Source organism: Macaca mulatta, chromosome 13, assembly GCF_049350105.2.
Source record: "Macaca mulatta isolate MMU2019108-1 chromosome 13, T2T-MMU8v2.0, whole genome shotgun sequence".
NCBI lineage: Eukaryota > Metazoa > Chordata > Mammalia > Primates > Cercopithecidae > Macaca > Macaca mulatta.
Genome location: NC_133418.1, coordinates 121519592 through 121533406, shown reverse-complemented (window position 1 = coordinate 121533406; position 13815 = coordinate 121519592). Strand labels below are relative to the sequence as shown.

The following is a 13815-nucleotide window of genomic DNA, read 5'->3' as shown; positions in this document are numbered from 1 at the left end:
CCAGATCCTCCAGATCCTTCAGCTGTGCACGGGGAACTCAACACTGCCGATCCTGACCGCCCTGCTTACGGACAGTAAGGGCACAGAGAAAGGGTTTCTTGCTTGCATTTAAAAAAATAAGTCACGAGCTCATCCACTTCTGTCTATTTGTGATGTTCATTCTAGCACGTGTGCTTGTGTGCACAAGAGTTCTACCACACTGCAGACTTCCACTGATTAGAAGAGATTCAGTGTGGAGCAATAAAGACAGAACGTAAACACTGTTGCTTCTGACAAATAACCAATAGCAACATCCTAAAGAAGAGTGAGGCCCTCCAAATGAATTGTTTCTAGACACTCTCCCCAGAGGCCCCGTCTCCATGGCTGCTGTCTCCCTTCCTCCCCATAAGACCCATGGAAGGCCAGGTGCAGTGGCTCACACCTGTAATCCCAGTGCTTTGGGAGGCTGAAGCAGGCAGATCACTTGAGCTCAGGAGTTCAAGACCAGCCTGGGCAACACAGTGAGACCTCATCTCTACTACAAATGTTTTTAAAAATCAGCCAGATATGGTAGTGCATACCTGTGGTCCCAGCTATTTCGAGAGGCTGAGGTGGGAGGACTGCTTGAGCCTGGGAGGCAGAGGTTGCAGTGAGCCAAGATTGTGCCACTGCACTCCAGACTGGGTGACAAGAGCCAAGAGCGAGGCTCTATCTCCCAAAAAAAAAAAAAAAAAAAAAGCCTGAAAAAGGATTTCAGGACATCTGTGAAGGAAGACACGGAAAACAACTTTAGAAGAGGGCAACCGTCTGCCAGAAAGAGGAGGGTGCTCCTAACAACTCACGCCAGTTGGCCCTGTGATCTGCCCGCCCTCTCCACCTACGGTTCTACTTCCCACACTGCCTGCCCCTGCCCCACACGGGGTGTGCGCCAAAAGGCGTGTCTCAGAAGCCCTCGGTCTCTTCATTAAAAGATGCCAACCGTTCACCAAAATACCACACACACTAATGGAAACAAAAAGAAGGAAGGGCTACAAAAGAGGAGAAACAAAGAAAACACGTGTGGGGCTCCAAGGACAGCAGACAACAGGAGCTTTTCTATAAGCACAGCCTAATAAACAGCACACCAGGAACAGACACACAGTAAACGCCGCAAGAGGCCTCCCAACAGCCCAGGCAACGGCAGGGGAAAAGCACAATGGGAGAAAACGCTATTGGAAGACAAGGAGGATACAGTGCAACTCTGATCTTTGCAAAGAGATTTGTTATAATGAAGGGATAATTTAAGCAATGTCGTCTAATCTAAGTTTGTGGTGCTTTTGGATTTAATTCATATTTGATTCATTGCAATGTGGAAGCCTAGTGATTTAGAGGCAAGCTAAGTGCAAAAACTACAGAGCACAAGTACGTTTGCAAAACACAGGAAGTCTCTAGAACGTTTTCCCTGCACTGGGTTATGCAGAGCAAGCTTATGTCTGTGACTCCAGGCTTTTCCGGAGGCACCTGAAGCCGGAGGGCCTGGCGGCGTGCCCCATGGGCGCGACCGCTGCTGCAGATGACCCGATTCAGGTGAGACACAGCGCCACGCGTGCTTCGAAGGGCAAAGAGCCAGGTTAAGCACGAGTCAAGTAGCTGTGCTGCTCTTTCCTGATCAGAGCAGGAACTCGCAGCATTTCTCACTGGAAAACAGCCTTCCCTGCAGGATGGAAATCTCAGTTCTGCCTATGGCAAGAATAAAACAGAATTCTTGGAACTTAGACATGAATGTTGTAGAACAATTTTGTCTTTCTTCCTCGAGAGGCTGACAGATTAGGGAAATACTTAACAGAAGATCCATGCTGCCTTCGAAGTCTGGCAGAAAGAGTCAGTCTCTGGAAGCCAGGACTGAAAATCATGAGATCCAGGGTAACTTGAAGGACGCGATCAACTGATGCCTGTGGACGACCAACAAGACCAAGATTGCTCGGCAACTGTGTTAGTTTTCTGTTGCTCCTACAAATTGCCACAAACTTGGCAGTTTAACTCAAAGCCCACTTACAGCTGGGAGCAGCTGAGGGTGGTCCCAGCAGACAGCCAGGAGACAAGCCTGCATCCTACAACCCCAGGAGCCACATGAGGTGAGAGCCCTGACACAGCCTGGCAGGGGCCTGGATGGCAGCCTGGAGACCCGAGGCCAGGGCCCTACGAAGCCACAGCCAGTACATACCGCTGAAGAGGCGTGTGCTGTTGGAAGCCGCTGTGTTTGTGGGAATTCCTCTGCAGTGTATAATGACTATGGAAGCAGGGGCCGTGGTAATAAATGCCTGAAATGCAGGAGGAGCTCTGGTTTCCAGCAGTGGGTAGAGGCTGGGAGGCTTTTGAGGAGCCACAGAAAAAGCAGAGCATGCCTGGAATATCCAGGGGGCAGAAAGGCCATGCCCTGCAGGTCGTGGAGGCAGCTCCTGTTGTGCTGAGGCTGGTCCTGCACTCGGGGGGTTTCCTGGTGGGGGGACAGGGCAAGGGTGGAGAAGAGGGCAAATGCGGGAAGAGCTATACGATGGTGGAGTAACTAAAAGCCCAGCGTCTCCAGCCGGAAAAGGTGCTGAAATGAAAAGCCTAACTGATATGGTTTGGGTCTGTGTCCCCACCCAAATCTCATCGTGAATTGAAATCCCCACGTATCAGGGGAGGAACCTGGTGGGAGACGACCGGATCACGGGGTGGATTTCCCCCTTGCTGTTCTTGTGACAGTAAGTTCTCAGAAGATCTGGTTGCTTGAAGGTGTGTGGCTCTTCCCACTTTGCTCTCTCTCTCCTGCTGCCTTGTGAAGAAGGCCCTGGCTTCCCCGTCACCCCCACGGCAACTGTGCATTTCCTGAGGCCACCCAGCCACGCTTCCTGTTAAGCCTGCAGAACTGTGAGTCCAGTAAACCTCTTCATAAATTACTCAGTCCAAGGTAGTTCTTCATAACAGTGTGAGAATGGACTAATATGCCAACTGTCAGGAGGGTGTGCCCCTAAGAAAAGGCTGAGGATGGGCCACACTGCATGTGGTTAAAGCCTCGGGAAGATCAGGAGGTCAGAGTGCAGGCCTAGGAAGGGTCTCTCAAGAAGCGGAGGAAGCATCTCACAGATCCTCAGGCAGAAGAGAGAGTGAAGGGTGAAGGGTGAAGGGTGAAGGTGAAGGGTCAAGGGTGAAGGGGGCAGTCCCTTGGCCGTCTTAGCAGGAGACCGAGGCAGAGATCGTTTCTAAAAGATCTGCAGTTAGGCTCTTGTCTGAGGAAGTGAAGCCTCAGGAAATCTACTGAAGACCCACAGATTCTTGAGAAACGTGTTTCTGCTGAGACATTGTCAGCTTGGACCAATCGGCACAGACAGCAGACAAAACACAAGGAGGCTCTCGGATCCCCAACGTCCCGCTGGCAGGAGGGAGGCGCACAGCCACACTCAGCCACAAGCCACAGTGCCCTCCAAGTGGAAGGCAGGGCCCTCAGAGAGTGGACACAGGGCGGCTGTGAAGTTAAAGTGGAAGGAGGGCTGGGCACGGTGGCTCACGTCTGTAATCCTAGCATTTTGGGAGGCCGAGGCGGGTGGATCACCTGAGGTCAAAAGTTCGAGACCAGCCTGGACAACATGGTGAAACCCCGTCTCTATTAAAAATATAAAAATTAGCCAGGCATGATGACGTGCACGTGTAATCACAGCTACTCGAGAGGCTGAGGCAGGAGAATTGCTTGAACCCAGGAGGCAGAGGTTGCAGTGAGCCCAGATTGTACCACTGCACTCCAGCCTGGGTGACAGAGCGAGACTCTGTCAAGAAAAGAAAGGAAAAGAAAGGGAAAAGGAGAGGGAAAGGGAAGGGAAACATACACAGAACTCGGTGAAAGCAGAATTTTAGATCAGGACGTCCTGGTGACCAGCCTGACACACAATCCCTACACATCAATATTCTGAAGCCAGGGTGTGAGAGGGAAGATCAGACAGAATGCAATAAAAGTATCTAAACAGTCATTCAGCCTGTGGGACAAATGAAGGCAACATTTTAGAAACTACATATCAAAAACTGGAAAGAATTTGTTCTGGCTTACATGGTAAAGAAAGAGATCCTAGGAGATATTTCTCCATAGAGCCAGAATTCAGAAAGGAGTCATTGACGATGACCAAACAAGAACTGGGGAACAGGGAGCCTCAGTTCAGTGACTCAGGCGTCTGCATTGACACAAACTAAGGTCCCAGAGCCCCAGAGCCCCGAGAGCCTGGAGAGCCCAATAGCAGGCAGGAAGAAGCCTACCAGGCGTATCACCAGTCAACGCGCGTGTGTGCATGGAACTGCCCTTAACAAAGAGGACTGGAAGACGGTCACCAAGACACTATAGGAAAGAGGTGAAGCCCTGCTGCTCCCTGCAACGTAGAGTTTCTGCATCAGGACGCCTGTGTCTGCCTCGCCAGAATCTCCAGCACCGTACTTCCCTGACCAAGGGGTCAACGTTCCTGGAACAGCTGATTCCAGCTTCAATTCTTAGAATCTTAAGATTCTAATAATTTCTGCAAACATCTACTCACAATATCACAGCTTCTCTGTGTATGCAACACCTTCATTAATGGCTAAATCTTTTAAGTCATGTGTCGACCCATTAGCAATACAAAACCAGTCTTAGGAAATACCTCCAGTTACCTCCAGTGACCAGGTACCTTAGAAAAGCCGCACTTACTTCTGTTGTAGCAGGTCGCCAGCACGCCTCTGTCTGCAGGGCTAGCGCTAATGTGCCAGATTTCACCCGCTTGATGGAGGAGGACATTTTTATTTATAATGTTGTTTTCATCGTCAAAATCTATGATGTGGATCTAGAAATACAAGAAAAGAGCACATCAGGATCTCAAACACTTTCCTCAGTACCTTCATCAGACGTCATGATTACAAAGAATAATCACATGCACATTTCATGACAGATACATCTTTAATTGATTGTTATTATGCCAACAGTATGTACTTCTATAATTTCTTACTGGACTCCTCTCCAAAGACAAGTTAGAAATCCCTGTGGAACATTTTTAAGATTGCAAGCTACGTAAGATTGCCCTCTGGTCACATCCAGTCTTAAAGAAAGAAGGCACCAAATGCTGTGTCTTCAAGTGATTCTAAGACTGAGCCACTGTTGGTGTCAAGGCCAGAGCTGCTCAGGGCTGTCCCTATCAGCAAGGTCCTCCCAGCCTGCTGCATGGCTGCTGGGGAGGGCAGGGGCAGCAGGCCACGACTGCCTAATTAGGTCTGGGACTGACCGTGCCTGGCCCACTCTGTCTATAGTGGGCAGAACTCGACTCATATGTCAGACATGATTAAGGTGGGAGAGAGTAAGAAAGGGCTGTATATTCACACACTTTTATTCTCTTTTCAAAAACAAGTCCAACAGCCACTGGTGCCTATTATCTTATGACATTAAATGGTATAACATTTTAGCCACTACATAAGAAAGTTAAATATACTATCGCCATGCTTTCCAGGATAACTTTTAGAGGAATTGAAATGATTTCACATTTAATTTCTTACCAATACCCAAGTCAATGAGAAAACGTAATTCCTCTTTTAAAAGTAAATCTGTACTAAGAAAAATATTCATGGATCTGCACAAAAGATTTATATCCAAGTACGTTTACTATGGCATTGATTATTGTAATAAAAAAATTAGAAGTCACCTAAATGTTTAGTAATAGGAAACTATTCAAATAAATTGCAGTATTTGAGGGTAATATAATATTATGACGCCATTCGGTATACTGCAGACTACTCAGTGGCATGGAACGATGTAATATATATTTTAGAAGATAATATAAAAAAGAAACTGTACGAATGCTACATCCTATTCTAGTTTGTTTGTTTTTAAAAAGTATGCGTGTCCAAACAAAAAACTAGCAGGTGCCTGAATGGTGTCTGCATGGTGGAATTGTAGGTGGTTTTCCCTTACTTCTTTGTGCTTTATTTATACTTTTAACATTTTTGCCTAATGAGGTCTGAGACTGACCGTGCCTGGCCCACTCCGCAATACGTTTGCAATCAAAACAAACATTAAATGCTATTTTTAAACTGTCTCCACAATACCCAGTAGCACCTACACGTCACCCAAGCCTCAGATGGTCCTTTCATTATTTCCAGCTGCTTCTCTCAGGGTCTGATCTGTGTCCCGTCCAAATCTCACATCAAATTGTAATCCCAATGTCGGACGTGGGGCCTGGTGGGAGGTGACTGGATCATGGGGATGGGCCTTCACGAATGGGTTAGCACCATCCCCACTTGGTCCAGTCCTCACGAGAGTGAATTCTCCTGAGACCTGGTCATTTAAAAGTGAGTGGCATGGGCTGGGCGTGGTGGCTCACGCCTGTAATTGTACCACTTTGGGAGGATGAGGCAGGCGGATCACCTGAGGTCAGGAGTTTGAGACCAGCCTGGCCAACATGGTGAAACCCCATTTCTACTAAAGATACAAAAAATTAGCCAGGCGTGGTGGCAGCGCCTGTAGTCCCAGCTACTCGAGAGGCTGAGGCAGGAGAATGGCGGGAACCCGGGGGGCGGAGCTTGCAGTGAGCCCAGATCGCGCCACTCACTCCAGCCTGGGCGACAAAGTGAGACTCCGTCTCAACAACCACCACCACCAAAAAGTGAGTGGCATCTTCCCCTCTTCTTGCTCCTGCTTCTACCATGTGAGGCGGCTGCTCCCTCTTCGCCTTCCGCCATGATTGGAAGTTTCCTGAGGCCTCCCCAGAAGCAGATGCTGCTATGTTTCCTGCACAGCTCCAAAATGTGAGCCAAAAAAACCTCTGTTCTTTATCAATCACCCAGTCTCAGTTATTTCTTCACAGCAGTATAAGGTCACCCCGAGGAGTCATTCTGGACTTGCTCAGAATGGAATTCATACCCGGCCAGTGCCAGAGCCGTGTGAGCTGAGCCAGAATCTCCCAGGAGTAGAGCGGGGCCGCCAGTGCCGGGTGCTGGGGCCAGGGAGCAGACAGACATGGCCGGCTTGCCCGCCGCAGAGCAGGAGCCCGGTGAGCATGTGCGCCCGCCCTTTCCATTCGGGGCCACTGCAGTTCCCACAGCAGGTTCAGAAACATTCCCAGTGAACAGCTTCCAATTACAAATCACACATCTAAGAACCAGGGAAATGAACACAGCACTTGTTTTTATAAGTGAAACTTTACTGTACTCTTTTTCCTTCCCACACCCAAGGAAAGTTTACCTATGAACAGTTTTTTTCCTCTGTGGACCTGTTACACATTTATAATATACTATTAATTATTAAATAATTACTCAGTGATATTGAGAAAAATATTTGGCAGAAATACATATGTCCTATGATGCCACATCTCTACAATTGGGGATAGACCCTACAAACACCAAAGAAAAGGCAAGTGCAAGAATTTTCACAGCAGATATATTTTTGATAGCCAAAGCAGTAAACATCTCAGATGTCCATCAACAACAGAATGGGTAGGCCAGGTGCGGTGGCTCACACCTGCAATCCCAGCACTTTGGGAAGCCAAGGCGGGTAGGTCACCTGAGGTCAGGAGTTTAAGACCAGCCTGGCCGATATGGTGAAACCCCGTCTCTACTAAAAATTTAAAAATTAGCCGGGTGTAGTGGCAGGCGTCTATAATCCCAGCTATTTGGGGGGCTGAGGCAGGAGAATCACCTGAACCCAGGAAGGGGAGGTTGCAGTGAGCTGAGATCACGCCACTGCACTCCAGCCTGGGTGACAGAGTGAGACTCTGTCTCGAAAAAAAAAAAAAAAAAAACCCACAATAGAATGGGTAAATCAGTTGTGGTATATTCACAAATGCAATTCTCAGAGTAATGACAAGTAACAAAAACACACGCACAGACAACGCTGAGTGAGAAAAATCAGACACGAGAAGGAGCACCTTGTGCGATTACCTCAGGCAAATGACAGAGACCATTCACCGCAGGCCTGGAGTTGGCCCAGACTCCAGGAATCTTAGGGGACTGCTGGGGTGCCCTCCATGGCAGTGACACGGGTGCACGTGGGTGTGGGCGCGTGTGCGTGCAGGTGTGCACCTGTGTGTGGGAGCATGGGTACATGGTCTACACGTGTATATGCGTGGGTGTGCATGTGTGGGAGCACAGGTATGTGGCCCACCTCTGTATGTGTGTGTGTGGGTGTGGGGGAGATGCAGGTGTGTGTGGAGGGAGTGTGGGTGTGAGGCAGGTGCAGGGGTGAATGTAAGTGTGTGTGTGAGGGTCTGTGGGTACATGGGTATGGTGGGTGTACACGGGTGTGAATGCACGTGTGTGTGGGTGTGAGGCAGGTGCAGGAGTGTGGGAGGTGTGTGGGAGGGTGTGGGTGCATCATGGGTGTGGGTGTACACGGGTGTGAATGCACGTGTGTGTGGGTGTGAGGCAGGTGCAGGTGTGAATGTAAGTGTGTGTGTGAGGGTCTGTGGGTACATGGGTATGGTGGGTGTACACGGGTGTGAATACACGTGTGTGTGGGTGTGAGGCAGGTGCAGGAGTGTGGGAGGTGTGTGGGAGGGTGTGGGTGCATCATGGGTGTGGGTGTGGAGGGGGGTACGTGGGTGTGGGGAACTGGTGCGTGCATGTGTAAAGACGCCCCCAGTAGCATATTCTGGATGTGTGCACTTGGATGCATGTTAAGTTATAGTTATACCTTACAGGCAGAAATGCATTAGAATAAAAACTAATAACAAATACATGAAGAAAATTCATTCTTTATTATAACCAACAACTTAAAAATTTTTAAATGAGAATTTCATGATACCAAATAATATTTACTATATTAGCCAACTTCTTCTAAGTGATGGCAACCAATACAGGGAATTCTATGATAGTATTGGTCCACGTTATAACTTGTCCAATTCTTTTATAAGGTTCATTATAATATGTAAATAAGAACTACATAAATGTTGAAACTGAAACAATAATTTGATTTTGTGAAATCTGCCCCAAAGAATAAATGAACAAAAAAAGGTGTATTATGAAATGTTATATAGCTTTAAAAGTTATGATTAAGAGCAATTATTAATACCAAAAATGTTACAAGAGTATTAAATTTTAAAAGCAGGCTATAAAATGGCATGTGATTATATAATACCATCACACAGGAACACAGACCACAAGGGGATACAGAAAATTAGAAGTAATTTTTGTGTTGCTAGGGAATTTTTTTCCTCAGCATTTTTCACATTTCCTACTTATCAGGAAATCCATTAGCACTGAAAAAAGGGACGCACTTAAATGTACTACTTTGCAAATCTGCTCCTCTGAAACGCACCAGGGCAGCAGGCACAGCCAGCGGTTTTCTGGGTGTATCTTCAGGACAGTGCGGCGAGGCCCCCACGCTGGCCCCTCGGCCTGGCTGCAAGTCTCAGCAGACCCTCTCTCCTAGTCTCCTGCCTCCCCACAGGCTCTGCCTCTGGCTGGACCCACTTTCTTCCCATAAAGCTGTTTTCCTTCTCACGGAGACACAAGGCACAGCTTTCCAGCGGGACTCCGCTCCTCTAGGTTCACCCCTTCCAGCCAGCAAGCAGCACAGGGCAGAAGGGGGATCCATGCTCCTCCCAAGCCCATGTCTCCTAATCTGGCACACTGCAATAGAAATGGTCTTTAACCTTCATTGCCAAGCCTGATGAGTCTTGAGATTTTCCCACATCCCTTATTTTATGGTTGATTCATAGAGTAGCGCAAAGTACACATCTTCACGCACTGCTTTAACACGGGGCTGTTCAAACAGGATGCCATGAGCAAAAATAACGAAGTAATGGCTGAAATCTATATTGCACCAGGCACTATGCGAAGTATTTTATACACTTTAGTGCTTTAATGCTTAAAACAGCCCTAGAATATATTACTATTAACCACAATGTACAGGTGAAAAGACCGAGGCTTGAAGAGTGGAGGGCCCGGGCTACTCCAGTCAGGCACGGCACAGCCAGGCCTACGGGAGCCCCTGGTCCTGGCACGCGAGCTCTGCAGCCCCACCGCCTGCCCCAGAGATGCGCTCTGCAGGGCAGCAGCAAGCCAGAGTGAGAGGCAGCTCCCAGCTGGAAAGAAGAACCAGTACCTCAACTCTCTGTTCTCAGGGCACCAGCCTGCACCCAGCTCACCTGAAAGCATAAACAACTGTTTTGTTGAATAAACATATGCAGGTACAGGCCGGCTCCGAAAACGAGTAATGTGAGAAAGAAACACTGTAACTAAGGTGAGTGCGAAAGATTACCAGGGCTCAAAAGAAAGAGCCATTAACACCAGCTAGGCAGGTCCGGAAAGACGGTCGCCCTGTCAGCAGTACTTAAATGTTACTTTAAACTTTTCACGCCACATTGGATTTTTTTAATGTGTTAATCGTTTATAATGAAGATCAAACTCATATATTTTGAATCATCATTAAAATTTTTAAAGTTGATTTTACCAGTGCTGGGCTAAGGCCATAGACGACATTGTAAAGATTTAGAATAAAGAGTTATAAAAATTTATTAGAAAGTCAGTAAAGATGAACTTCATCACCTCTCCCTCCTTTTCTGGAAGAATTGGGGCTTGGAGAGAAATGCCACGGTGTGGCCACATGTGGCCCAGGGCCAGGTTGCTGAGTACAGAGCTGAGGCCGCCGCGCTGTCCACTTCATCTGCGCTTCTCAAGTGAAAGTTCAAAAACTCTTGAGAATTGAAAAAAAATGAAAAGAGAAGAAAAGGGTCAGGCACGGTGGCTCACACCTGTGATCTCAGCACTTTGCAGGGTGGAGGTGGGAGGATGGCTTGAGCCCAGGAGGTCAAGACCAGCCTGGGCAACACAGCAAGATCTCATCTCCACAGAAAAAAATAAAAATAAAAACTACCACACATAAATAAGACTGGATATTAAAAAATCAAGAGCCACCCTCCTAGGGAAAGTAAATGATCCAGTGGCTTCCCCAGAGGCAGGAGATGCCCTCGGCCACTGATGGCAAACCTCCCCTGTTCTCACCCTGGACAGCCACTGGACAGACGGCAGGAGACGCCTTCCCTGCCACGTCATCCATTAATAAAACCCACCTGCTCAGAGGCAATTCCCTAAGAGTTATGCAGAATACTGCATACTGCCTGGGACCAGATCTTGGACAGGACAAGCCATGGGCCCGTATCGCTGGTTTTCTTTACTCCTGGTTACAGCAAGTGACCCTGAAAACACAGTTTCTACTGTAGTCGGCTTCACGCTTCGGCTTGGTGCTGACATGAACGTGACCTGCCAGTCAGGAGACCTGGTCTCTCATTTGGATTCTGTCATTCCTGGCTGTGTGACCTTGGGCAAGCCACTAACCCTTTCTGGGCTCTTTGTATATCTGGGCCCTTCTCAGCATTTGTACATTTAGGAAACTACATCTCTAAGATCCCTTTGTTCTAATAGAAACACACACTCTTTTTTTTTTCTTTTTGAGACAGAGTCTCACTCTGCCGCCCAGGCTGGAGTCCAGCGGCGTGATCTCGGCTCACTGCAACCTCTGCTTCCCTGGTTCAAATAATTCTCCTGCCTCAGCCTCCTGAGTAGCTGCAACTACAGGCAGACACCAACCAAGCCCCGCTAATTTTTGTATTTTTGGGAGAGACGGGATTTCAGCATATTGGCCAGGCCAGGCTGGTCTCGAACTTCTGACCTTGTGATCTGCCTGCCTTTGCCTTCCAAAGTGCTGGGATTACAGGTGTGAGCCACCACACTCGGCCAAAATACATATTGGTCCTTTAGCTAAGAACTTAAATGGTAAGTAATACAGTTATTAAGTATGTTACTGATTTTCCAGTGCTTATGAGTCCCACACAATAACCGCCATTTCCCCAAACATAGTAATACTTCTCTCTTGGGCAATTAAAGCATAGGGTATTAACAGCTCTTGCCCATGAAGCCCAAACAGTACACTTGGCAGTGGGGGAGAAAAAAGACTCCACGTTCCAGAAGCTCCCTGTAAGCTCCCTGTGTCCCAGGAGCACGTTGCTCGGAACTGTGCAGAAGGTGACACAGTCTGTGCAGTGGGTGGGCAAGGGCTCCGGCAGAGGCTGGAAACTAACTGAGTCACTGGAATGCCACCAGCTGCCTCTGGTAGCAGAGAACAGGGCTGAAGTACCGGCTCTTCCTTTCAGTGGGGAGCTGCCTTTCACTCTAAAAATCAGAAAGACATGAGTAGAACTCTGTAAAGGAAAAAAAAAAAATTGGGGTATAATCAATATAGTGAAATTATTAGGGCATAATCAATATAGTGAGACGAGGCTGGGTGCAGTGGCTCACACCTGTAATCCCAGCACTTTGGGACTGCTGATCCCCTGAGATGGTGAGGTGGGTGGATCATCTGAGGTCAGGAGTTCAAGACTAGCCTGGCCAACATGATGGAACCCCATCTCTACTAAAAATATAAAAATTAGCCAGGCATGGTGATGTGTGCCTGTGATCCCCACTATTCGGGAGGCTGAGACAGGAGAATCACTTGAACCCGGGAGGCAAAGTTTGCAGTGAGCTGAGGTCATACCACTGCACTCCAGCCTGGGCAATAGAGCAAGACTCTGTCTCAAAAAAAAAAAAAAAAAAAGAAAAGAAAAAAAGAAAAATATGCATATTTATAGAGAGACCAAAATTCTCAGAAAGCAAAGTAGGGTACAATTCACAGAGGAAAAAAGAAAAGCAAGTGCACAGTGGAGGCAGCACCGTGGCACTAACTTCTGTTTCTCTTCACATGGATGCACATGTGGGGGGAACGCAGCCCCAGGGCACCATGCTTATCTTTCCCTCGATCTAGTTTGGTGCACGCAGAAGAGGGAAACAGGGCACCGTGTTCATCTTTGCCTTGATTTGCGCTGGTGCACACACGACTCGTTCCTGGTACAGAAGTCCAGTGAAAACCACCACCACCACCGTGCCACAGAAACGCTTTAAGGAAACCCTAATGAAACAGATGACTGGGGAAACCCTACGATCCACCACCACCACCGTGCCACAGAAATGCTTTAAGGAAACCCTAATGAAACAGATGACTGGGGAAACCCTACGATCCACCACCACCAACGTGCCACAGAAACACTTTAAGGAAACCCTAATGAAACAGATGACTGGGGAAACCCTACGATCCAGAGTCCACAACACTTCTCACAGCATGTTTTGTTCATCCGAAGCAGTGACAGACACCCTGCCCACCCCCACACCTCACAAACCGAGCAGAGGCAAATGCAACACAAGCCCACCCGTGTGGGAGGGGCACCACTTGATGGCTGGCCCAAGGGCGGCAGCAGGGCCCACGGAGATTCTGGCGTTGACTCTTTGTGACTCTGGTGGGACAGACGAAACTGGCTGTGGGTTTTGACCCAATGCTCATTGATTCCCATCCGGGAAACCTGATGGAATTTGCAGCAAAACCCCGGAATTGTCCAGGCATGGGGTTTCTGGATATCGTGACTTCTTCAGACAGAAACAAATCTGATGTTTGTCTGAAAATGTAATAGATGCCCAATAGGACATCACAAGATTTACTTGTGAAAAGTGAGTACATTTGCTACAGTAGAACTAATTATTACAGAAGTTTGTGACTTTCCTTAAAATACACCCATCCAACAACCTGCTTAGCACCAGGCATCAAAAGGACACAGCAGTGAACGGTCCTTGGCCTCACAATATGTGTCAGGGATGGCAAGGTGTCAAGGAATTTGAAGAAAAATAAATACAGAATAGAAGTAACAGGAATCCTATAACATGAAGCCTTATATTAGAGGCATGCACATGCAAAGACAGACAAGAGTAGAGAAAAGGCATCAATTAGTTCCAGCTCAGGAATTGAAAAGGGGGTGGAAAAGGGAAGATTTCACGGAAAAGACGATA

The 13815-nt window shown here is 47.8% G+C and overlaps 1 protein-coding gene across 5 annotated transcripts in view; it reads right to left on the bottom strand.

The window, feature by feature from the left end:
• Positions 1–13815, bottom strand: part of EIPR1 (EARP complex and GARP complex interacting protein 1) — a 608423-nt gene that overhangs the window by 137010 nt on the left and 457598 nt on the right. For all 5 annotated transcript variants that reach the window (XM_077960189.1, XM_015111610.3, XM_015111611.3 and 2 more), the window contains one exon: positions 4667–4799. In XM_077960189.1, coding sequence (XP_077816315.1) covers positions 4667–4799 — 133 coding nt within the window. The remainder of the gene's footprint in view (positions 1–4666; positions 4800–13815) is intronic.